Below are 25,987 nucleotides of genomic sequence, written 5' to 3' on the forward strand. Positions count from 1 at the left end.
GATTGCTGAACATATACATAAAAATCTGTCTTCAAGTGGTCGATGAATCACTGCAGTTCCTTTGAGGTGGAGGACTCCAGGATACAGGCTTCAGAAAGAAAGGAAAACAGACAAAAGGCAGATCTACCTCTGTTACTCCTGAGATAGCAAATACCCACTTTCCTGGTTCCTCACCAATGACTCCACTGATATCTTTGAGAAACTGATCTGTTATTTTCTGCTACAAGTTTACAGAGATTACAAGGATAATTGACATTCTGTCCAGGTTAATAAACGCTGCCTGATTAATTATAGCATAGAACATAATTCATATAAACCATCAGGACAGTGTTCAGCCACAAGAAAGTCATAAATCTTTAATTCAGCTTCAGGTGGCCAAAGTGTGAACAGGTTTGATAGTACCACTGCAGGCACTGCAGGTCAGGAAGACCCCAGTACTGGGGCAGCCTTTGGAGCACTGGGGTATTCTCAAAGAGGGATAGGAGCAGCACTAAGAGCTGCTCCTTAAATCCTTACCATGGCCATGTTTCTACTCCTGCCAATGCTCCTAGCCACTCACAGTGATGTTCCCTTTCTCACACAACCACGATGTGCCACTCTGCTATGGGAATTTCTCTGAGAGCATCCATGTGGCACAGTGCAGCCACCAGGAACACTGACTGAGCTCTCAGTTCTTGGAAGGAGTGCACATGCATCAGCTTTATCATATGGACTAATGCTGTGAGGGTGGACTGTCTCAGCCTTCCAGGTATGTCAGCACAGGCAAAAGTCCACACAGCTCTCCACGTGCTCCCTGCTCAGAGTTCCCCAGACAGACCTACAGCAATTTCTGTGAGCTCAGTGGGACTGCTGCACCTACCTGAGACACAGGGAGAACTAACCTCAGTGGGTTTTCATTCCCCTGTAGCAAGGCTGCCACCAAGACCACACTAGCAAGTTTAAAACAAGCTCCAGTATACAGACACAGCACTGAAATGACTTACAGAATTGCCTGCTATAGAAAATTTAACTCAAATAATCAGCAGGGGATACAGCCTCCCCTGGCAAACTGCATTCAGTTGTTTACCAAAGTTTAAAGATCCATCAGAAAGAGAAAACACAGAGAGACAGTTAGCATGTTATAAGACACCTAGACAGTTTGGATTGAAGAGAGATAGAGGAAGCCACAGTCTTAGAAAAGGAACTATCTCTAGAATAATGCATAACAGAGAATGTAAAGCCAGGCCCCTTATTTTCTCTCGTGGCTGAGAACACAAGGACAGATGGTACTCGATGAAAACAAAAGGCAATTAATTCGGGAACCATAAAAAGAAATTATGTGCGATGGAGAATAAAATTATAATGGTTTTCATTGCCAGAAAATACTGGAATTGAGAGCTTAGTTAGATTAAAAATAAAAAGTTTAAACATTTATATGGAAGATGAAGGCTGATACATTAAATAGTTTTTAAAAGTTAGGGACATAAACTCTTTAGGGGAAAAAAATTACAAAAGGATAGCGCACAGAGTGTGTACAACACCTAGAGGATCAAGTATTTGTATTTCCATTTTTAATGATGATAATAATAATTCAAGTAATTAATTTAAATGGGTCAAGAACAAAATTCCCCAAAAGGAAAGTTTGTTAAAACTTGTTCAGCACAACACACACATACTATCTTTTGAAACATCTGCTGCTGTCCAATATTACAAAATACAGTCCTAGGGTTACTGAGTGCTGCTCATCTAACTAGGCAGTTCTAGTAAGCCTCATGCACATGAGTTTGATTTGGGACACAGTCCCAGGTTAAACAGTGAAGAGCAACAGCTGTATCCTGAAACAGGCCATGTCAACGTAGGAGAGCACTGACAGGCTTGCCTACAGCACCAGTAAGGTATAAACACAGGCAAAGGAGATTGGATGCTTCCTTCCTTCCTCCTGGCTCATGCAGGACTTGAAGGGTGTTAATTACAAGGATTCTCACAGCCTTCATAGTGATAAGATCTAGGAGAAAGAAATATTTTTAACTAGAACATGGGAATTTCAGAAGATAATGCCAGGCCTGCATCTCACTTGTGCTACATGGCAATTTATGCAAACTCCTGAATGGCCACTCACTAAGTAAGCTTAGGGAAATCACCTCACAGTGTCATCCTTCGGTGTTTCTATGCCTGTTGGGGTTATGGGTATAAACTGAAAGATCAAACCAGGTTAAACTAGAGATGTGACAGCACCCAAGGCACAGAAAGTCCATTTGAGCTGCTGTAGCATGCTAGCTTAGGGGAGGCTGAAGGTAAAACTCAAATCCCTCCATGCTTCCCAGACAGGTACTGCTCCTGCCAGTGTAGAACTTGTCATTTAATCCATCACAAGATGAGAGGTCTGTGACATAATTGCCCTTGGTCCTCCTGGCATTTTAATTCCAGGAAGATAAGGAGCAGTCTGAAGCTTGCATTTTAGAGACTCTGCCAGGAGCCATAGGACAACATGGCCAGCATGGAGCCGAGCACAGTGCTGCCAAAGGATCAAGTCTGGCATTTTAAACAGGACTATCAGCACAAAGCTGTGTTGAAGACATTCAGCACCTCAAGAAGAGGCACAAATGGATCAGGTTTGTTTCAAAGACCAGTTTGCAAGGGTCCTGACATTGCATATTTTAAAGATTCCAACAATTCTTCATTAAAATAAAGTTTGCAAGCAGGATTTTAGAACAGTCCATTGCAACAGTGGACTAACTATCCTATAATATCTGGAAAGGTAAATGAAACTTTCGTTTAGCCTTCACACACAAAAATCAGCCACCTAGTCAAGTCAGCACCTCTACATTAAGCTAATTTATAGAAGACAAATTAAAGCTTTAGGCAATCGCTACTTCTTGAACCCAAGGCAATTTCTAGGATCCTGTCACTACATGCCCTGTAATATGACATTGCTAAGCCACAGACTGTGCTCTGCCTTCTGTTCTTGCATTGGTAATACCCAATGCCGGGAGTGCAAACCTTCCAGACAGCAGGTCAGTGCCCGACCTAGTTACTGCCTACCCAAAACATGCACATTTGGTACAAGTTCCACGTGTCTCATCCTGTACTAATCCTCCACATTCAAGCCCTTGGTTATACATCAAAGGTTTTTGCTCCTGCTCCTGCACAGACCTGTCTGCTCTCTGCCTTATCTGTACACAGTGAGAAGATGCTGCACTGCACAACTGTTAAGGCACTTAGCTCTTCTGTCTATTTCTTTACTACTCAAGAATAATATATTAACTTTAAAAAGTGCTTAAGGCATAAGAGGGAACTCTGTTCATTTGTTTGGATGAGACAGAAGGAAGAAATTGTAATATTCAATAACCCCTGCTTTCTCTCAGCATTATATCTGTTCAGGCTGAGAACTACAGCTTGATGACAGTGCTTGCATAGCCTCAAGTTAACCTCAGTTTACTCCCTATGAGTTTACTCCCAAAGAGTGCAAAGAAAAGAAAAAAGAAAGCATGGCACAAAGGTATCAAGAATAGGACAAACTTCACAAAAGCTGGAAGGTGTTTTGCATCACACTTACTGTTTTTCACAGGGAGTCAGTAATTTGCTTGAGGTGTATCTATACCCCAGGAGTAATTCCATGTTTCATAGAAAACTGTGAACACAGAGATATTAAAGACTAGCGGCACAAAGGGCAGCTAATAACTATGATGAATAATAAGGGACCAGTAGGAAGTCCTCACAGTGCTGTTAAATCATGATTCAACACCTGAATGTTTGAGATTAACATTACATTTGGATTTAAAGAAAAATAACATGTCTATTCAGCTACTTAAGGTCCGATTTTAAGTTCTTCATAGTAATCATGAGGGCAAGAAAGCTACTGCCTCTCACACCAACAACTGATTCTAGAAGATGCTACATTAAGGAAACAAAAAAAAAGCCCAACCACACGCACAAACTACTATAGCAAAAAAGCAGCAATAAAACTATAGCATCTGGCAGCTGAAAATGTGTGACAGAGGATTACAGAAGGAGGGTCAAGGATCTCTTAGTCCAGGCAGACACTTGAAAGGGATCCTATGGGAGCAGACCTACTATTCAGAAGAGAAAAGGTTCCCCCTAGAGACATAACAGGGAAGCTAAAAAACCCAACAGCTGGCGTGTTCCTCAACTCGGGTCAAATCTTCTGATTCCTGGAACTCAAGAGAGCGGTAATGAAAAAATATCTGAAGATTTCCACTATGCCAGCACCTGGTGCCATCTTCCAAGCATCTCACCTCTTCTTTCAGCATGTTTCAACTGTCCAAACATACAGTCATGAAAAGATTTACAGCAGTAGGTATGTCTCTACTTCTAACATTTCTGTGTGCCAGGGCAAAGGAATAGGTGTGATTGCATTAAATGATTCAGATATTTAGAGCAATGTATACTGATCATTGTTACCACTGTGTACCTGCTTTCTCTGCTTACAGATTACAGACTAAAATGAAACCAAAGACTTTAAAGAATCAGTCATAACTGTTTTCCTTGCAGATCTACATGAAAGTCTTTTGCCAGTGTCCAATGAGAAAATAAATCTCCATCAGTCACAGACCAGAAGCCACATCCTTCTGCTGCTTCAGGGCAAAAGGACCACATGCTGAAATTCCTAGAGATCAGTTATTTTTATTTTAGCTTGGTCACTTTCTTGATCCAGGGTACGAATTTGCTGACCTTTGTGTACACACCGGGCGAATCCTTCCGACCACAGCCATACCCCCAGGAAGTGATGCCCAAAATGATCCAGCGTCCATTTGATCTCTGACACATGAGTGGCCCTCCACTGTCACCCTGACAGCTGTCCACCCGTTTATCTTCAGAGAGGTTCCCAGCACAAATCATGCGGTTGGTGAACTTCCGCCCGTAACGGGCCTCACAGTCTTCCCGTGGGAGAAGGGGGACCACCCCCTGCAGCAGGGTTCTGGAATAGGACTTCCCTGGAATAAAACAGACCAGCCAGACTCATTCACATACAGGCACCCATAGAGACCTGGTGCAACAGTGCTCCCTACAAAAACAGGCACTTACACATTTCATGCCAACTCTGCAGCAAGGAAATAGGCTGAGCTCAGCATCTCTGAACCACAAGAACTTCAGAAAACAGTGATGCCAAGCCAGACCACAAAAAAAAGAGCTGTAAGATCAAAGATGTGGGGAAGCAGGTTGCAGAAAAAGGTTAGATCAAAGGATGAGTCTTACTCCTGATTCTGTCAGCAAGAAACTTGAACCTTGTTCAATTCATCTCACCTCTCCCAATCTCCGTTTCCTGTTCAGTAAAGCAAGGACAGTGTTTTTTTCAAGAGAATAAATGCAGTAGTATCTGTTAAGTGCTCAGTCCTCAGAGAAATTTTAGAAGATGTTTCAGAGGCATTCAAATGTTATTCAAAGGGAATTCACTTCATCTTTGGCCAGACTTGAGTCTATCTGGCCAAATCTCTTTATTACTCCAGTGTTGCTTAGAACACAAGGCTAATAAGCTATATTAGAGTATGACCTTTCTGTTTATGTAAGTTCACAAGGTAGTAGGTAACTGCTCCTCATTGAGAAAGCTGGGTTTGGTGCGTGGGAAGGATTCTAGCCACTAAGCTCCAGTACAGCTTAAGGCAGTTACATGGCTAAGTTGCTCCTTGATCCACCCCAAACGTCCTGAAGTGACACGTGCAACTGGCACAACTGACTCCAAAGGCAAATAGGTAGTGGCAGTTAAAAAGCTGCGGTAACAGCTGAGAAAGACGAGCAAGTCCAAAATCAACAGCTGAGCTCCTGGGTCTTTTGGCAGGAAGTCTTTCTAAACATATGGCTTTTCTCCAGTCATAGCAGCCCCAGAAAGGCCTCCATGTTCCCTTTTACTTAGGAAGCTTTACAGCAATATGCTCAAAGAGGACAGGTCCAGGCTGCCTTGAACCAAGGGCAGAAACCAGACTCAGAGTCCATCTGTCTTTGCCGAAATACACAGGGAGATTAAGCAAGGTAGCCTGAGAGATATTTCTCTCTGAGGGCTCCTTCCACCTCTAAGCCCTCACCTCACTGTGACAGTATCATGAAGAAGGCAGGTCATGGAAACAGGGGGGCCTGCCACAGGCCTGGTATAGTGGTTCAGCACAGGCTGCTCCCTTAGGGGTCTGCTGTGGGCAAACACATGTGTAGAAATGGGAAGAAAGAGAGGACTGTGGCCAGATGGCAGCATTTGTCTCTCCCACAGCTTCAGAGAGATGGTATGGAAACCAAAGCTTTCATCAATATTGAGCAGACTCAATAAGCCTCAAAATCAGATGAAAACACAATAGCACAAAACCCACCTCATCTCCCCATTCCTTAGCACCATGTGCTGGCACAGACAATGGAAGCAGTGAGAACATAGCCTAGAGTTGACATAAATTAATGGCCTATGTAGGCTTCTGAAAGCAGACTTCCTCCTCTCTCCTGCCTCTCAAAGCCCTACCACTCACCTGTGTCTCCCCAGCCAGAGATGATGCAGGCTTGCCGGTTGATGTCAGACCTCTCTCTCCTGTCAGGCAGGCAGACGGGCAGAACGTGATGATTGAAGGAGAGACAGTGCCCTTCTCTGCCCCGCATCCGGACCAGGGCTATGTCATTATCATTGCTGCCAGCCCAGTAGTTCCTGTGGAGGACAATCCGCTCCACAGGCAGCTCCCTCTCAAACTCATCCTTCACAGCTGTGTGGTAATCACCCACCCGCAGGAGGTAGCGCCGTACATCAACACCAAACCTGGAGAAAAACAGACTCAAGATCTCGATACTCCTACAAAGAGGAAAGCAGAATCACACAAGTCTCAGTTGCTATAAGACTGAACTACCTCCTCACACCACAGTGGTAAAACAGTTCCAGCTGCAGGACTGTGGGACCTCTTTAGCAGATATGATCATGCCAGCTGTTGCAGATTTAGTGTCCCAAATCACGATCTACTATGCACAGGACTTTTTTTCTATAAAAATTATTATTATAGTTGCGACAGGCTTGTGAACTGACCTGTTCACAGTTCTTTAAGCACTTAAAATGGCAAAATGCTGGTTCCCTTTACACTGTAAAGCCTCAGAGTTAAGAGGCCAGGTGTAAGCAATGAAGGACAAAGCAAGTCTATATTGAGTCATCCACATAAGCACTCCAAGATTGCACAGATCATAACCTGAAGGTCTTGATTTAGAAACTTTGCTCATGTGGTTCTGCTGGGCTACGAGGATAAACTTGTATGAGGTTATCTTGTCCATCGTTGAGTATCCCTTGGGCCTCCTCACTCCCAAACACACCTTTTGAAGCAGTGGGCTGCAGTCACCACCCAGCAGCTGCTGATCAGCGTTGCTCCACACAGCAGACGAGTATCTTGATGAAAACCCTTCAGCCGCAGTGAGGCCTGCCATGGCCAGCTGCCTCTGAAGAAGAAACAGGAATAAGAGGTGTCACACATGTGGGAGCCATTTTGCTCTTTCCCATCCACTCTGTCTCATCTGGGCTCAGCCAGCTTGCATTCTTTCCTGGACAGCACACTGGTTCAAACCAAGTTCAAAAATCAGCAGTGAAAATGCATTGATTTTCAGTAAACATCTGCCAGGCTATTTCCAGAGCCCAAAGGAAAGCTGGAACCAGTCTGGCTCTCAGCAATTACAGGGTAGTACCTCAGAGACTTGTTTCCACCTATGATCCTTTTCTTGCGACGGTGAAGCAGGCGCATCCCACACACACCAGACTCTGCACCTGCGTGGCAAAGTTAGAGCAGTTGGGTAGGAACCTTCACCTTAAGTATCAACAGTGCTGTCACAGAGCCAAATACCATTCACCTTTTCTGAGGGCATTAATCCTCAAGATAATCAATTGTGTTGCGTTGTGCATATGGAATTCATAGAACATTTGATCCCACAGGTTTCCTTAATTTCACTGGAGGTGCTTACCTGAAGTCTCTCTAGTCTTATGCCAGGAGCGGGACCTATACTTATACTTCCTCAGTACTCTAAACCCCAAAGGTTGCTTATGGTTGCTGTTCTAAGGAAGAGTATGGTGACTTGGCTGTGGGGAAATCCTGCAGGCTCAAGGGCCTGACATGGGCGGGGCTCCTCAGACTAATCTGGAATGCTTTGTGCTGCTAAGGAGATACACTGAAAACGAGAAAAATGTAGGAGGTGCAGGACAGGACATGCTTATTTTGTAGGTGAAGTTTCAGCCAAACACAAGAATGACAGGGAAAAACCACAAAAGCATGCAGAGGTCCTACAACCAGAGCTCCAGATCCTGCATAGAAGAAATGGGAATGTCACCTGTTCTCCTGCTATCTTGGACCTTTTCTTCCACATAGTCACAGATCACCCCTGCATCCTCACGGTGCCAGCAGCTGTGAGTCCTGGTGTCCGGCGTGGCACATTGCCCCAGGGTGTGCTCCATGCCACTGCATTCTATGTTGTCCAGATGGATGGGCCCATGTCCTTCGCCAAAATAAGCCATTGCCCTGGCTTTTGCTGTACCACTGTAATTAGAGAGAGGGTGGCTAATCTGCAGTGAGCAGGAGCCAACTGAACCTGAGGCACCAGTGCATTTTAAGTGGAATATTTGTCACTCAACACACAGACAGTAGTACAGTGAGAAGACCAACCTACTCCTTCAAGCATATGTGGGTGTGCCAAAACTAAAACTAAGCCCCCAGAAACAAATCCAGAAGTGCTCCTGAGAGCTGTTTCTATCTGTAAGATGCCTGTACCACAGCTCTTACCTGAATCCCAGTTGCCTGCAAACCACTGCAGCATCTCTGTCTGTCCAGTCATCATCACAGACACTGCCCCACTGCCCATTCAGCAATATCTCAACCCGGCCCTCCTTGGTGCTTTCTCCATCCACCAGCCGCACGGGAGGCCCTGAAGGAGAAAATGCATGGGTTGCTGCAAGCAAAAACACCAGAGGGGTCAGCTGTCCAAAACTTAGAAAAAGATGAATCCCAGACATCAGTAAGCTTCAAACAAAAAGAAAAAGAAAAAAAAAAAGAAAAAAAGAAAGAAGTGCATCTATATTAAGACATTTTACCTCTGTGCTGAAGCAGAAGACTATATACATACTAATCTATTTAATACATACTGGAAATGATCAGTGGATCATACTCTGAAAGCTGAGTAAAGAGGAGAACAGAAAGAAAGTTATTAACTCCTGAGCCAAGAGTTAGACAAGCTTAAACATGCCTGGGAAAAAAAATCCATTGAATTGTATAACTATTACATGGTTCTAAGCAAGAGAAGAGTTCTACATCCAAGAAAAACAAAAATGTTGGATGCCAACTATTTCAATAACAAATGTCTGACAAACTGGAAAGTCTCCTGTAGCAAGGAAAGGGGAGAGTATCAGGTATTATATAAATGAGGGAATCATGCTAATTTGAAATACTTTCACAATTTTAATTAGAAATGTGTCATCCACACAAGGGAGTGCAAACAACAACCCCTTGCATCTGAAGTCCTCCTGTCTTGGCAAGGTGTGGCACTAACGTAACCACACCTAAGTTTGCTAAAAGGTCTAGTTAAAGGCTTCCCTTGAGCAATGGCACATTAAGGCAGTCACTGTCCCTCAGCCCCTCAGGTTTGTTTTGGTTTTTTTTTTGAGACTGCCAATACAACTCACTCCCGTTTCTATTTATCTGCTGGTCTGATAGCAGGTCTGGTGGAGCTACAGATTTGTGGCTCTGCCCCAGTTCAGCCAGGGCTCCTTCCTCCTCAAAAAGCAGACCCCTTGTTGAACCAGCACAGGGAAAATTCCCACATCTGCCAGAGCTTCCAAGGGAATAGACGAGAAGGTGAAATTTCCCCACTGTTCAGGGCAAGAACAAGGTGAGTTACCCAGGCTGCCATCCATGACCGTGTTGCTTTCTGGGGAACAGCGGACACCCAGATCCTCAGCATGGGAGCAGTCATGCTGCCCCCAGTTGCTGTGGGGACAGTCCAGGAGAGACAGCTCTGTCCCCACACATGCCACATCATCCAGTAAGATGAAGCCTTGACCAGCAGCATAGTCTCCTTCAGAGGCCAGGGCAGCAGGACCACTAGAGGAAGAAAACAGAAAATAACATTGAAACTCTAAATTCCACAGAAGGACCCAAGCTCAGATCTAAAGAGAAACGCCCCTGCTTCACTATGGTACTGGTGGCTTCTTGACCTAAACCACTCAATGGACACACAGGATGGCAATGAAGCACCCTGACATCTCACCAGCTCAATTTTTCAGGGAGGCCTCCTGAGACCAGTCCATTTTCTAGAGTCTGGTCAAAGGCACATTCAAAGGCACAGAGAGCCAGCAGGGGCTGCTTTTCAGATATGGCAGATACATCGATTTGGGGAGGGGCTGGCAGAGGAGGTATCAAAAATGTCAACATTCAAGTAATTCTACTTCTTTTTATAGGAAACAACTACCTGGAATTGAACTGCAGAAAGCTGCGAACTTTCAGGCAGTAAAAGAGATGGCAAACGCAGTATGCAGCTGAACTCAAAGGGAAGAATTTAGTTTAGTTTTCTTTTTCATCTATAATGTTGAAATTTTAGGAGACCCTAATCATGTTTTAAAAATCCCCAAAGCTCAAAGGCAACAGTATCCTGATTTTAAATCTTTCCCAAACTCCTACCTGAAGGGATGACAGCTCAGAAATGAGCTGAAAATTCCTATTACTATTCTTTTTTGCCCTGATGGTCTTTGTTCAGCTACTGAAGGTGATACGTACGGAGCAGATAGGTGATATCCTTTTACTGATAGAGCAGACGTGGCACCTAAGGTGTCACTTAATATTCACAAATATTTCACTTAAGTGAAAACTTAAGGACCATTAAAGAAAATTTTCTGACTTTGCTGAGGGGTTCATAAGGACAGTATTAAGCCTGTTATCTGCTTTCAAAACAGGCTGAGGCAAGAGATAATAGATTTATTTTTGCCCCTTGGAAGGGATGTGGATACCTATTAATCTTTCCTTAATAAGTTGTATAATGGTAATAAGCCTTCTAACAAAGACAGCATTGAAGGATTAAGGTCCAGCCTATCCTAGTGAAGGGTGATGGAATCTAATCCTTGAAACTAGGAAGTACAGACACTAAACACTCTCAGTCCTACCTGAAGCCCAACTGCCTGCAGACCACCTGGGCACCGAGGTCTGTCCAGCCATCATCGCACACTGTGCCCCAGTCTCCATTGTAATAAACTTCCACCCTGCCTTCGCTGGGGCTGCGGCCGCCAGCCAGCCGGACAGTGCCCTCTGCAAGGGGTGGGAGAAGGAGAGGACAGCACTCAGCAGGGGAGAAAAGAAACAGCCTGTGCACCACTGCTAGGTCTCTGTACTGCCCATGAGCAAAAGAAACAAAAGACACAGATGTCTGTGGATACTCAAAATACAAATGTTCATTACCCATCTGTCAGAGGAGGATTCACTTCAGCCTTTCCACACCACCTGAGCAAAACTGGGAACACCACCGAGTCTGCCTCTGATCCATTCCCTTAGTCTCTGCCTCCACATCTGGCAGCCCTTGTGGGAGCCATATATGGAAGCTGTGCAGGACCTGAACTAGGGGGCTTAGCTGCTGAGCAAGCCAAGTAATGTGGGGGACTGACCACATCTAACTGGCAGAGCTGTACATCTGTACCTGTGAAAGGGTTACAGGAGACCCCAGCGTCTTCAATGTGGTCACAGTTTTGCTGTCCCCAGTCACTCTTCTTGCACTGATCAAGGGAGAGTTCATTCCCTGAGCACTGTACTTCATCCAGCAGGATTGGGCCAGATCCCTGCCCATAGTGAGCCCATGACAAGGCTTTTGGGGTCCCACTGTAAACATTAGAGATATATATGCTCAGTAAGGAAGGCCACCGTCTTGTGTCCTCAAATTCTGCCTTGCACAGGAACTCTCCTGTGCTGGTCACTGTCCTCCCATAGATCATCTGTATTTTTGACACAGTGGAGTTGCCAACTGTTAATTGAAATGTTATTGGAATGTTTGTAATAGCTCTTCCAGCAAATAACAAAAATGTTACTACAACACAAACAGTTCAGACACACAGAGACTTCTACAGACAACGATGTAACATCAGTCTCAATTACAATCACATAACAGGCAAAACTCCCAAAGACTGAGGGATCCCAAATTTGAACAATCTATTTTAAATAATCCTGTACTGATGTGATTTTCAAGAATGCTCAGTATGCAACAGCTCCCGTGTTAAGCACTGAATGGCACACAGGAGAATGAGGTGGTCGTCTCTCTTGCTTTCCTGTCTGAAGAGGATAAGGGAAACTATAGGTGTTTAAACTTAACCGAGCAAGCAACTGCAGTTCACATATGGAAATCATCATGACAAGTTACAAGATATGTACTAGGACGTATGCAAAAATGATGAAAAGGGGTAAACACAAACAATCCTTAGACAGGAATGTACATTGTTTTTGGTTTTTTTTTTTTACACAGCACAAACCATAAAATTGACAAGAATGGGATACAAAATCACTTCATAGGATGATCAGTCCAGAACTATGTTTCCCAGGGTTTCTGTATAGCTCCTATAGGAAGGGCTGGTAGTATAGTGAAGGGACATGCTCTCATATTATTCATTCTACCTACTTCTATTACTATTCCGTGACATACAGCAAGGAAATTACCTGAGTCCCAGCTGTCTACAGACTACTTCAGCATCCCGGTCGTCCCACTGGTCATCACAGATGGTTCCCCACTTGCCATCATGGTAAACCTCCACTCGCCCTTCAAAGCTCTCCTTCCCCCCAACAATACGGAGTGGGGCACCTACACCTGTGCTTCAAGAAAGGGAAAGAGAGCACAACAGAACAAGACAGAAACAAAGCACATCCAGCAGTTCAGGGTGTAGAACCATTCTCTAGCCAGGGGAGCTCTTGTGATGCTCTTTTACTTCACCCTCCTCTCTAGACACCCCCCACAAGCACCCATGATCACAGCCCCCAGAGTGGGGTAGTGCTGGTCCAGAGATGGCTCTTTAATTGGCTGTGGTGGTGACCAGGAGTTTTCTGCCTGCAGACAAAATCCTGGCTTGACAAGAAGGGGATGTAGGCATAAGCATCAGCCATGTTCATCAGCATCATTTGGTGATTGAGATCATTCCCTGGAGATTTACCTTCTGGAGGAACACAAGTTACCACAGCACTCCCCTGGTTACAAGCTCCTGACATAGCTTCCTGATAGCCACACTGCAGCAGGGCTTCCTCATCTCCATGGCAGTTTGCTGACTGCAGATGCAGGGGAACAGGCCATGGTCTGGGATGATTCTTCTTCCCAGCTGTGCCGATCTCACTAGTACAGAGGATGCAACAGAGCAATGAAATGCCACAGACCAGCTTGACTTACAAGTTCCCTCAGTTGTTGTGACTCTCCAGTCCAGTTGTGACATTTCATGTCCCAGTGTGTCCAGTTAATTGGAAATGCATAAAGGGGTGACCATTAACAGTCTAATGGGAAAGCACAAGCAAGCACAAAGCACTTCCTAATCCTTTTGTGTGCCTACCTAATGCAGAGGAGTTGGTGTAGTCAGAAATGGCACTCTCGTTTGAAAGCAATGAACAAACCCATCAACAGACTCAAGCACCAAACTATCTGAATCACCTTTCCTCTCTGTGGACCTTATCTCCTTGCTATTTGGAAGTTTGAATGCTCAAATCCCCAAAACCCAAAGAGAGTTCATACTCCTAAAATTTCTGTTAGATCGCTATAATAACTCCAGCTGATGACCATAAAAAGGGAATGTGATCTCACAGCTCACTTTTCACAGCCTGAAGCATGAAGCAGAATCTATTGTTTTAAAAAATTCTTGCAAATGCTGATTGGGTTGGGGGTAGCCACAGGAAGAAAACAGTACAAAAGGACCCTGGTAAGTGGGTAATTAGCTCACAAAACAAACTCCATTCTGCCAGCCAACACACTGTGCCAGAGGGACTGTAACCACAGAGGCTGCTCTTTCAAAAGCCACACAAGCATGTACCTCTCCCAGTCAGACTGAGGTTCCCACCTGAGACCTAGCTGCCTGCAGACAACGCTGGCATCCCAGTCAGTCCAGTGGTCAGCACAGATGGTACCCCAGAGTCCATTGAAGTACAGCTCCACACTACTGTCTTCAGCCAACCGCACAGCACCTTCCAAAATAGAATAAAACCAACCAAAAACCAGCTGCTATCTGCTGATGGAAGTTTCAGACCAGCAAGTCTTGGACTTGCATGTAGCTGAGCTGAACTGCACTTGGCTTCTTTCATCCCGGTTTTGCCTTTGCTGGCACTAAAGTGATATGCATGAAAGAGTATGGGATGTGCACCTTCCCAGTCCCAGCAATGGCTGCTTGGGAGGATGGTTGGTGTTATGGTCTTTTCAAATCCATGGTAACACCAGCAGGAAATTTGGCTTCTGCCAAATCTCCTGGATTCCTCTTCTGTGGAATGGGGATGATTTTACATGCTATCTTGAAAGGGTGTGTGAAAATGGCAGCCTATCCTGACACTACTCCTGACACTCCAGTGATCTATTTCCATCACCCACTTCACCTGCAAGACTCTGTTGCTACAGTAAGACGTTTAGCAACAGCAGATGAATCCTCTTTAATTTCTCTTAGAAAAAGAAATGTAAATGCCAGTGTAAATGCCCTTTCAATTCCCATCCCACCAAAAATTTTACCAGCACATCTCCTCGCTCAGTTATGTACTTGCAGAAGGACACACCTGTCCGCAGTACCTCAATGCAGGCACACAGCACCACTACACATATCCTTCCTTTAATGGAAGTGCATTCTTTGCTTTCTTTGAAAGCATATCCGCTGGCAAGGGAAAAGACTGTCATTTATTAAATTGGTGTTTATTAAACTGTTCTGCAAAATGCAGGAAAAGCAAGGATGATCAGAAAACAGGACATTTTCAAGAATGCTGCACAGCAGTCAATGCATTGAGAGAGCTCAGCTCCTTGCTTGCCTCAAAGTATGCAGTAGTCCTTGTGCCAGCACTGAGGAAGTTTAACACAAGCCTATGACCCACCTCGTCACAGATTTCTTTCTTGTTATATTTGAACTGCTACACTTACATGAGGAATGCTCTGATATGGACCCTAAAGGAGCAGAAGTGGGTTGTTTTCTACATAACTGAAACTGTTTTCTAAGTGGCATAAGCTAGCAGTAGGAAAAAAAGAAGTCTCCTTGTATGAGAATAAAACATCTATACAGGGCATTACAGCTACAGCAGTTTAAATCCACCCCCTACTATATACAAACGTTTTTCTCCCACACAGGCTAGCCTCTAGTATTATTTCAACAATTGGGAACAGTCTTTGTACTGTGCTTCTTTCACAGGCTGTTCCACCTGCCACTTGCAAATCTGTGCAGCACACATTTCTGCCTTGAGCCCTTACCTTGGTTACAGTCACAGTTGGCCCAGCCGATGGCCCCTGACACAAGCCTGTAGAAGCACCAGGGCGTCGTTCCCCCGTCTGGGTTCCTGCAGTAGTTGTGGTCCCCCAGGCCACGGTCTGGGTACTGCTGAACATAATCAGGGAACTCTGCCCAGTTGAGACACTCTGCTCCGGCCGCGGTGACCGCCAGGGAGCCATTGTAATAGCCGAGAGGTCCCACAGCACACACGCTGGCCGCTAGGCACAGGAAAGGAGTGTTAGCGACACCTAAGGCATCACACACTGAAGCTCAGACAACATGGGAGACACCAGCTGGTTATGAGAAATACCCCTCGTGTCTGCAGTCTCAGCTGCTGCTTGCTTGATTCCAACTCTATCACTCTTGAAGGTGCTGCTCAAAGAATATTTATAATACTCACTGTCCAAACCACAAACTGATCTGAAGCAATGAACTACCCAGACAGACCTTTGAAAAGTGCTAACTTAGGGCCCAAACATGACAATTTGAACTGGTTCCCATTACTGTATATGCAATACATGTACTCACTTTGGAGCAGCACTGTACAAAGCAGGAGAGTGGGAAATGACACAGTTTCATTGCATTATGTTGCCTATACACATCAGCAGGTCACCTGGCTCATCTGAACTTGGCTAATATATTGGAAGGGAAAGGGAGCTTGTTTTGGGGGAAATGCAGGTGCCCATGTGAAATATCCAGTGTAAAAATACCCAACAATTAATTTATTATGGCCCTTAAAAAAAGGAAAAAACTCTCCATTCATGACCCTGAAATAACAAAGTGGGAAAAAAACCCCCAGATTTTGTGGGCTTTATAGAGTCCATAACATGGGAAGATTAGACTGAGAAGGGGACAACATTTACAGTTCCAGTCACTAAGTAAACAAAAAGAAACCAACACTTTCAGGAAACTCTCCTGCATGTGGGGCAAAGATCAAGGCCACAAAGAAACTTTGCATCATGTCATTTGCCTTCCAGCCACTGCCAAGCCCAGAGGGGGTAAGTGACGGCTGAAGGTTAAATGCAAGGTACAGAAATGAGAAGCAGTTGAAGTCAATATCTGGAAAACAAATCATATGCGTGGCATCAACTGGGACACTCAGAGAGGTTATCTGAGAATTCAGAAGTTATTAGAGCAGAGGAAAGGTAAGCATGCAAAAAAGACCAAGGCAGAGAAAGAGATTAAAGGAAAAGGAAAAGGAGGAACAGGGAACTGCAAGAGCATTCAACATGAAGAAACAGAAACAGTGTGGCCATGTTGGTGAGGGAGATAAGCAGGCAATGGGGCAAGAGAAAAGACTGAAGAAGTGATGAAAAGAAAGGAGGAAGAAGACCAGGTAACAGTGGTTCATCATGCCAGTGGTGTCTCAGATCACCACAGCAGGAAAGTCTGCCCAATGACTGAATTAATAACTTCTTGTTCTTACCTGCACTCTGCAAGTGGTTTTGGTTGGGCTTAGATCCCAGGAAAGCCTGTGGAAAGAAACACAGCAAAAGCAGAGATGATTATCCAATGAAATAAACATGGGCATGTCCTAGAAGCAGCTCAGCTTTAGGCAAATACACCCTAGTAACCAGCCTCTTCCCTGGTCTCCCCATTGCTCCTCTTCAAATACAACCATAGCTCTGTCCACTGACAACAAAATGAATAATTACTGGCCTACAGAGATTTACCCTTGTTCTAAGCACTACATTACAGAGCGCTACGTGTTTTTTTTCCAACAGAGTTGAAAGCCTGAATGAGATACCCGTGGAAAGAAAATCTGGAAGAAAATCATTATTATGTAAGAAAAATAATAACTACTCATTTTCTCTCTGTTTATAGGGCAAGTCATCTACAGCCACAGCAGCAGAGATTTAGCTACTTGAGTGACAGGATGATGCCCCCAGAATACCTGTTAAAATAGTAATAAACATCCATGTATAAAGTGGAAACACCCAAGGAAGAAAATCCAAGGCTTTTTGAGGATTTTAATACTTGAAAATATGATATGGCCTATGGTGTTATTATCCAAATGGGGTTAAATATCTAAAAACAAAAAATATGAAACAAAGTCTTCAGAATTCTTGCATGCTGTCTGGCCCCCAAATTGCATTTCCTCTTATAGGCAATGTTTTTTGTGGGTGTAACTTGATTACAGGCTGAGAGATAGAGATCTCCACTCAACACCACTACATGGTGTGCAAGCAAGTGCAAGACCTTCACAGACTCGGAGTGAAAAGAAGAAACTGTACATGCTTCTGCTAGCTCCTTGTAATTTAATTAGTTTCTAAACATTCTAAATTAACATTTCTAATACTTTTATACAAACAAAGAGTTGCAATTCACAGAGCAGAGGTGTGCAGCTGAAGGATACTAGCTTGGTAATGGTTTTCTTCAAAATGCAGTAATTTTGCCGCTCTCAGCTTCACCTCTTCCTGGAAAATGGGAAAAGTTAAATTTGGAATTAAACCAAATCCACTTCTGGAATAAGCAGAGGTAATTCCCACAGAAACCTGACAAGAGCAACACCTACTCATGTCAGACATAATTTTCAAATCAAGCTTATGATTATGGTCCAGAAGGTCCTGACAATCATGGCCAATCTCCATCATCATCCTCCAGAAGTCAAAAGGGGATACTGCATAAGGAAGATGAATTCCTGATGTGGTTCAGAAGTAGATCAGATCTCAGCTGCATATGCACAAAGGGATGCACAGATAAACCCTTTTCAGGCAAAAATCCATCCATCTGCATGTATCAGGCTGTTGCAAGCCCACATAAGGGTTTCTGGACAAACAATACTGAAGGACTTGAGGATCTCAAAGCTCTTTGCAGAGTAGAAAGTGAGCTAAGCTGTACTTTTGTGACTGCACCACAATCCAGGTCCCTCAATCCCTAGCTTTTTGTGTACACCTGCAGATACCTGTAAGCCTGCCGGTGATACAAGGATGGATCAAACTAATAACAGGATATATATGAGAGACTGAACCCGCTCTTCTTGGAGCTGGACCATAAACAAAACTACTGCAGTCCAAGTAATAAGCTTCCCTTCTAATGAAAGTTTAGTTGCTGCCAGTTTCTGTAGCAGTTTCCAAAATACCCCAACACTAACCAACAACATCATCAATTAAATTCAATGCAAACAGCCTATGCTTCAGGCATTGCCCTAGGTCTGTGCAGCTATAAATCATCTGACCACAACAGCAAGAGAGACAATCAGCAAAGAACAGAAACAAAGGATCTCTCCTGCCAGGGTCACTGCAGTGCCTGAGAAACACTGGAAACCCAAGCCAAGGCATCTGCAAGCCGTTGTGCACCCTGCTTTCCTGGTTTGTTTCTTTTCTGAATTTATATGCACGATGAAACAAATCCCTCCCCAAGCCACCAGTCCTTCCTAGAGACCACAAATGCCTAAATGCTCTAGAAAACATATCCAAGTGATAACAAGATCCAATTACAGTGGGGATATTAAAAGAGCCATGTGACTTCTTACCGGCAGATAGAAAAATAACCTTTTCTTACCTCCATACATCTGAGACAGGATAACAGACTTGACAGCTCTACCAGGAGCCCGAGTATTTTGGAGATTTCCATCCCTCGTGTAAAAAGTGAGCAGAAGGTTCTTCAAGCATCACATTCTCGTTCAGCTGCCAGGGTCTGCTTTCCCACATTAGCCACTCCCCACCGGAGGGAGTGGGGTGACTTTTCCATTTCTGTGCAGGGAAAGGGATGTGAGGAGAGGGATTAAAGCTCCCAGCAGCATCTTAGAATTTCACTTTCCCGTTCCTCTCCCCATCTCCTCTCCTTGATTCTTCTCTTCAGAAAGGGGAAGAAGAGAGGAGAGAAGTAAGAGAACAGAACATGCCCCCGAATTTCTCTAGCACATTCGAAGACGGGCGGAGGCTAGCACAAGCGGTGGGGCAGAGCCCTCAGCCCGCTCCTCACCCCGCTGTCCCCCCGCTCCGCCGTGCTCAGGTACGCGCTGCTCCCAGTGCCAGCCTCCGCCTCCCCGCCCCTTCTGCCCAGCGGCGGGGCCAGCCGCCCGCTCCGCTCCTGCAGCGCTCCTTCCCCAGCTGCCTTTTCCTCCTCCACCCGAGGAAGCAGCACGGCAAGGAGCTGGGGCAGTGTCCTATTGCAAAGCCCCCAGCAACAACTGGGAAAGGCAACGGCGTGTGCGCACACATTTGCCAGAGATTAGACTTCTTGGAAGGAATCTGGACTTTATCCCCCCCCACCGCTGCCTCCTCGATTAGCAGCTTGCAGCTTCCCGAGGTCAGCTCTCCTCAGATTTGAACCCAGGTAAACGGGACCCAGAAAACTTTATGTTAAGCAGCTTCCAGATCTCTCCCGGTAAAGCCCTCTCCAGGGTGCCTTCCCAATTTTCGGCCCTGTATTGCCATCATGGGTATTGCCAGCAGAGAATTTTGCCATCGAGTGTCTCCTTGACCTTGGCCTATATCTTCCCTCAATTGGTTAGGATGCTTTCCAGAGGGTTAATCATTATTGTATTGCCATGAACAATCCCATCCCATGGGGGGTTTTAGTGTTTCCAGCTTGGTAGTCCTTCATATAAATTAGGGTTCAAGGCTACAAGCTTTAAACACTATTAAATCTAAGAAGGCAACTGGTTCATTTGAAGCTGTTCAGTCTTGGAAATCTTTGTTTTACCTGTTCCTTGTGCTGCTTCTCAGCTCAGTCTAATGGGAATTTCCTATACTTGTATTCTGATTTTGGAGCAATGAACTCATGGTGTTCTACAGCATGAAACATGAAGGTCACCTTAAGAAATGAGCTCACTTCTGGCTAAGTCTGCTGAGTAGCACTTCCAAAGACATCTTCAGCATAAAAACAAGGAACAGACTACTAAAAATCTACTGACTTGACAAAAAGCCTCTTTTTTTTCTTCCTTCACTTTTGCCCATTACTCACTTGATGTGACAGTTTTGTGTTGCCTCATCCTCAGTCACTTATCAAAGGCAAGAAATTTCCCTACATGCTGGATCTTTTACAGGAGTCGCTAAGTGGTAGAAAGAAGCTGTTTCTGGAGTGGATTTGGTCAAGAATTACACTCAGTTAATTAGAAGCAAATCTCCTATATCCTCATAGTCAGGGAGGCAGACCATCAGGGCAGCAGAGGATGGAAATAGCTTAGATACTACATCACACTGTAACTCTCAGGCAACAGTAGCACAAAGGAGAACAAAATAAAAATATGGGGCTGTGTTAGAACCACTTAACTCCACTGAACACACAAGGAAAGGATATACTGGAAACAGGATCAGAAATTCTATTAGCATTCAGAGAAATTAGCTCCTTACTAGAGGTTGTTGATGCTCATTCAGAATTCCATCCCATGAGACACTCCCTGTTCAGGCCTCTGATGCACAAGGTTTAACACCTCTAGCAGAAGCCTGCACTGGATTTCTCTCACAGTATTTTCTAAGTTGCCTCTCTCTCAAGGCAAAGTTTTCTACATAAAGTGATATAATAATATAAATCAAGTAATTTTAAAGGAAACACAGACCAGCACACCAAAAGCAATACAAGTCCAAGTATTCACTTAAAATTCTATTATTCTATTCACAACAGAAGTCCTGTATTCACTTTCTGGAAGAATGATGAACTGGGAAGATAGAGTGGGTTTTGCAGCTGTCTCCTCTCTGGCAGGTCCTGTTTTGGAACTATTTCCTTCTTAGCAAGACTCCCATTTTTCTCACACATTCCTTGAGAGAGGTGGATCTCAGATTCTCAAGTGTTTCTCATGACTACTCTCCAAGGTGAAGAGGAAAACCTAAAAGGGAATTCTATCAATATAACTACCGCAGTTTAGATCAGTAATATATCTACAGATAGGGTAAAATATCCTGAACTTTCTTATATGGGCAAATTTGAAGTAGTTGCAAATATCTAAATCTGCCACTTATCAGTAATCACTTTCTCACCCCGATATATGCATAGTTCTATTACAGTAAATCTATGATTCCCTACAGAGTCTGTCTTGATTTTGCCAGATTTTTCTGTATTGACCCTTCTGAACAAGAAATGTCATCTTCTAAAATGTCCCTGGCTCTCTGGAATGCAACCTGTTTTTCCTGAATTGGCAGGACAACTATTCATCAGGACCAGATGAAATATTAATGCTACCTCCACAGTAAAAGCCTAACAGGAGTAGCTAACAGCAATCATACTCAGAGCTGATATAATAGTCAAGCTATAAGGTAGAGGAATAAGATCAAGGAATTCCAGCAGATCTGCTTAAATCCTGTAAATCCGACTTAGGAGGGTAGAACAGCTAGTCAGCTTTTGTTTAATTCTTTCCTCACCACGCAATCACACAGAGGTCTCTGCAGCAATGTTCTTAACCAGTGTGCTCAACAAAAGAACAGAAGTTTCTTTACCCTCCAGCATCAAACACCAACTCAGAAAGAACAGTACCCTGTGGGTACACACATGAACTATTAATGGAGTGATCCTCAATATGAGCATGTCACAGAATGCATTTAAACACCCAATATGAGCTTAATGGTGAGATACAGGAAAATGGCCAGCAGCTGAAATTGCCAAGGATAATCAGTAACTGGAGGGTTTTTGGTTACAACAAAAGAAACAAAATAATTGCTAAAGTACTTTTAAAGGAAGCACGGTAAAACCTGGGTGCACCTGAAAAGCAGTTTCCTTCCTCTCAATAAATAAAAGGATTGGAAAACTTTAGCAGCATAATTTCAAGCTTACAGTAGACATATAAAAGGTTAGACCAAACCCCAAACAACTGAATTTGTTAAGCTCACCATGAAGCAGTATAATGCAAAAATAGCTGTTCAGATTAGTGGGAGCTGTGCAAAATTTCAGAAGTAAAAATAGAAAAAGGTATTAAGCGTCTCTGTTACAGCCTCTTATGTAAGACTGTTCTTTGCAGACACTAGAAATTGGTACATTCAGCACAGGTGCTACATTAAGAGATGCATAAATACTTCTATTCCAAGTTTTAGTACAAAGAAAAATCATCATCAACAAAGGTGAATCAGTTCCTCACTTACAATCTACCTTGCATCCTTCAGAAATGAAGGAATAGCAAGTAGCATAGTATTCCTTTTCATAGTGTCTTCTGGACAGAAAATGCAAAATGTCACAGAACCAGTGTTTTCCCAAACTCTGATGTTGATATTGTGTTCTTACTGACCCCAAGTCCTCTGAAAGACTCAATTATGCCATAATAGCAACAAAAGAATAAGCTACCCTGTGGATAATCCACTAATGAGCCACTGTAATTAACAGCTAAGTGAATGTTGCTTCAGTAACTTAAAAGCCTTTAACCTGACCAAAATCTTTGTGATGAACAGGTATCAGCCTGGGGTTCCAGAGGACTCAGATCCAGCAAACTCTACAGCCACCTGTGGCTAATCACACAGTATGTGTGTGCCTGACTCCCCTCTTATTTTGCTTTTTCTACACACCCAAAAGAATCACTGATATAAATGTTCTAACATTAATCCTCTGAGACACTGTGTTCTTCCCACCAATTAGGTACTGGTCCCAAGTTATAGTTTTGTGGTACTTTAGTGGTAATTGTCCCCTCCCCCCTCAAATCAAAACTAAAAATTAATTACATGATTTCAATCATCAGTCCATGCTTGAACTTGCTCTCCCCCTTTTAGTTTTTTACCCAAAAACAATGGAACATTTTGTTGTAGGTTATGAATTGCCCAAGTCAACACCAGTCTTGCTTTATTACAGTACAGACAAAATCAAACTTACATGGCACCATACCTGTCCCATCTGCCAATCACAGGGTCTTAATCACAAACTTCCAGGTTAAAGTTATATTTGATACTTACCAAGCTGCACCAGATTGTGTATACACCCACATAAGAGTACAAACCATCATACCATCATTACTATCAATTCTAACTAAGCTCAGTGTTTGAACTCACTCACTTTTTGATAGCAGCTCCAGAGCTGGGCAAGAAGCTTGCACGTGAAGAAGTCATCCCCTGTTAGGATATGCATTTAGATGTATGCCTAGAAGGTTTTATTTAACAGTGAGGACCTGAGTAGGCTAGTTGAACACCACTCTGCAGAAATCCTAACACTGCAAAACGCAAGAGTCTCATGAACAAAATCAATGATACTCAAAATGGGTGGGTTTTGGTCTGGAATCAAAAGCAGGGTCAAGACCCACACACCACTTGACATCAAAAAAATTACTCGACTTTCCTCCTTTTTGATCAAGACCCCAACTTTAATTGCTTGTCCATAGTCCCTTTTGTAAAGTACATCATACATAACGCGTGATCTGAGGAAACCTCTTCAGGAGCTTGTTCACTTTGCTTGAAGGCAAATTTCCCCTGGATGACAGGGTGTCCTCATTTTGATTCTTGCGCTCCTTCTGAAAGAGAAAAAAACTCCTCAAAATATTTACCACAGCTTATTTGCAGAGCTGATGCTCATTCCCAGAGACTACTACTAATTGTATGGGGGCATTTCTTTCAGAAAAATACTGTTTCTTTAAGGAACACTTACCATAGCACCTGGCTCAATAATCACAGGCTGATACCTTTAAATGATGCGATTAATGACTGACATCTTGTAAAGGTTATACCCTTCCATATTCTTAGTTAACAATGCTACACACTTCTGGCAACAATGCAGATTTTTTCTTTTTACTTTTCGTTATTCTTTGATCTTTGATTGATTCTTTGTCATCTACCAAATAAACTATGGATAATTTTTCACTTATGCTATCAAGCAGCAACAGTAAACAACTATTTAAATTGTGACACTGTTACTGAAAGAAAATGGAAACCTGAAACCAGTTTAAGGACACATTTAGTACATATACTTACCTTTAGTCTATTTTCAAAATTATTTTATTTCAAGCTTATAATATAGTATTATTATAATACATTAATATATAATACACAATAAAAAAATTCTAATTCTCAAGAAGTCTGAAATTTATTTTTCAAAAATGTCTAGCCTTCAAAGACAGAAACAAGTTGGAAAAGACCTCCAAGATCATTGAGTCCAACCTTTGACCAATGGCCACCTTGCCAACTAGACCATGGCACAAAGTGACACATCCAGTCACTTCATGAACGCCACCAGGGATGGTGACTCCACCATCTCCCAGGCCAGCCTGTTTCAATGCTTCAGCACCCTTTCAGTGAAAAAGTTCTTCCTGATGTCCAGCCTGAACCTCCCCTGGCACAGCTAGAGGTCATGTCCTCTTGTCACATCACCAGTTGTCTGGAAGAGGCTGACCCTCAGCTGGCTACAGCATCTTTTCAGGTGGTTGTAAAGAGCAGTAAGGTCTCCCCTGAGCCTCTTCTCCAGACTAAACAACCCTAGCTCCCTCACCCCTCCCTGCAGGAGCCTCTAGATCCTTCTTCATCAGCTTCATTGCTCTTAGTTGCTCAAATGGGTCACAATCAAATTGTTCAGAGAACATTATTCTTACTGGCGCACAAAAATGACTGGAGGCTTCCTCCTTTCCTACTACTAGCCTTTTAGAATACAAAAGAGGCCTTAATTACTTCTGCCTTTGCCACGCAGTCATAGAACGTCCTGATCTCCTCGGCACAAGGTGCGTCGTTGAAGTCATTCTGTTTCCAGCAGGCCATCATTACTGACATTTCCGTAATGCACGTTGCCTCTAGAAGGGAAAGACATAACCAGAAATCTCAGGTGCTTGGGATTTTATGCTAACAACCTTCATACTGCATAAATCTCCAAGGAAGTTTAGTACATAAAACTCCAAGGAGTTTTAAAGTTTACCTTTACCCTCAAAGGGTAGGGGCAGGTGAGAAAATGCACAACTAAAGATCTCAGCTTTGCTTTGGGCAGCGAAATTGTGCTAACAGAAAGTGAACCGCTGCAGCCATCCAGCATCTGACTGAATTTTTAAGATAAAGGCAATGTTACGCCAAAACGTGTTTGACTCGCATGCGACACAAACTTAAGGGTCGCAGTGCGAGGAAGCGATCCTTCGCACGGAACCCCCGCGCCGACTGCACGGCGCAGACCGGCCCCCCGCTCTTGTCCTGCGGAGCACAAGGCGCCGCCGAGCTCTGCCAGCAGCGCGGCCCCTCCCGGGGCACAGCGGCGGCTCCCGGCCTTCCCCTCGCCACCGCTCTCCGCCGCCGGGAGCTCACCTGTCGGCTGCTCCCGGCGGTTCGCCACCTTGTCGGCCAGCGCCAGCGTCCGGGGCGGGCGGAGCGCCGGGGGCCGCTTCTTGTTCCGCCACTGCCCGGACACCCAGCGCGTCACCCAGGCCGGGTAGGCGGGCGCCGCCATGTCCGGGCGCGGGCAGCCTGAGGGCGGGGCGGGGCCGCCCGGAGCGGGGAGCGGCCCCGCGCAGGCGCCTGCCCGCCCCAGCCCGCCCGGCAGGCCAGGGATAGGCCCTGCAGCTGAGCCACTCCCCGGAACCGCTCCAGCCCAAACCTCCTCCTGCGGCAACGGTGACCAATGAAGGAGAAACACACTTCAGCCAGAGCAGCGGGAATCGTAATTGTTTCAAGTAATTCAGATGGAATTAAAGGAGTCACAGAATGGGACTGGAAAGGAGCACAGTGGGTCATCTGGTCCAACCTCCCTGCTCAAGCAGGGTCCCAG

The 25,987-nt window shown here is 44.3% G+C and overlaps 2 protein-coding genes across 3 annotated transcripts; both read right to left on the reverse strand.

Moving 5' to 3' along the window:
- Positions 1-776: 776 nt before the first annotated feature.
- On the reverse strand, positions 777-19,496 carry LOC131580438 (neurotrypsin-like). 2 transcript variants are annotated; one of them, XM_058841626.1, is made up of 17 exons: positions 19,322-19,496; positions 18,899-19,089; positions 16,821-16,866; positions 15,376-15,612; positions 13,997-14,120; positions 13,109-13,284; positions 12,621-12,768; positions 11,614-11,792; positions 11,087-11,228; positions 9,829-10,031; positions 8,718-8,859; positions 8,269-8,474; positions 7,633-7,711; positions 7,267-7,389; positions 6,447-6,727; positions 3,536-4,934; positions 777-1,984 (listed from the first exon to the last, which is right to left on the reverse strand). In XM_058841626.1, exons 2-16 carry the CDS (start codon positions 18,968-18,970, stop codon positions 4,624-4,626), a joined length of 2,469 nt encoding a protein of 822 aa, XP_058697609.1. In that variant the 5' UTR covers positions 18,971-19,089; positions 19,322-19,496; the 3' UTR covers positions 777-1,984; positions 3,536-4,623. The 2 variants fall into 2 exon arrangements, with proteins under 2 accessions (XP_058697609.1, XP_058697610.1); XM_058841627.1 differs by having other exon boundaries at positions 18,899-19,192.
- Positions 19,497-23,079: 3,583 nt separating this feature from the next.
- Positions 23,080-25,714, reverse strand: CHCHD1 (coiled-coil-helix-coiled-coil-helix domain containing 1). The gene is made up of 3 exons (XM_058842006.1): positions 25,528-25,714; positions 24,910-25,028; positions 23,080-23,762 (listed from the first exon to the last, which is right to left on the reverse strand). The coding sequence occupies exons 1-3, from the start codon at positions 25,667-25,669 to the stop codon at positions 23,652-23,654; spliced, it is 372 nt and encodes a 123-aa protein (XP_058697989.1). The 5' UTR covers positions 25,670-25,714; the 3' UTR covers positions 23,080-23,651.
- Positions 25,715-25,987: the final 273 nt, after the last annotated feature.

The sequence above is a fragment of the Poecile atricapillus genome, chromosome 6 (assembly GCF_030490865.1).
Source record: "Poecile atricapillus isolate bPoeAtr1 chromosome 6, bPoeAtr1.hap1, whole genome shotgun sequence".
NCBI lineage: Eukaryota > Metazoa > Chordata > Aves > Passeriformes > Paridae > Poecile > Poecile atricapillus.

Bases quoted from the DNA above. Each gene is read 5' to 3' on its own strand.
- CHCHD1 (XM_058842006.1), bottom strand. From the start codon at position 25,669: ATGGCGGCGCCCGCCTACCCGGCCTGGGTGACGCGCTGGGTGTCCGGG. The intron at 25,029-25,527 runs GTGAGCTCCCGG...TTTCCCTTCTAG, and splicing joins CCGCCGGGAGCAGCCGACAG to AGGCAACGTGCATTACGGAA. The intron at 23,763-24,909 runs GTAATTAAGGCC...TTTCTCTTTCAG, and splicing joins ACTGCGTGGCAAAGGCAGAA to AAGGAGCGCAAGAATCAAAA.
- LOC131580438 (XM_058841626.1), bottom strand. From the start codon at position 18,970: ATGGAAATCTCCAAAATACTCGGGCTCCTGGTAGAGCTGTCAAGTCTG. The intron at 8,475-8,717 runs GTAAGAGCTGTG...CTCTAATTACAG, and splicing joins TGCAGGCAACTGGGATTCAG to TGGTACAGCAAAAGCCAGGG. The intron at 4,935-6,446 runs GTGAGTGGTAGG...GTTTTATTCCAG, and splicing joins CTCTGGCTGGGGAGACACAG to GGAAGTCCTATTCCAGAACC.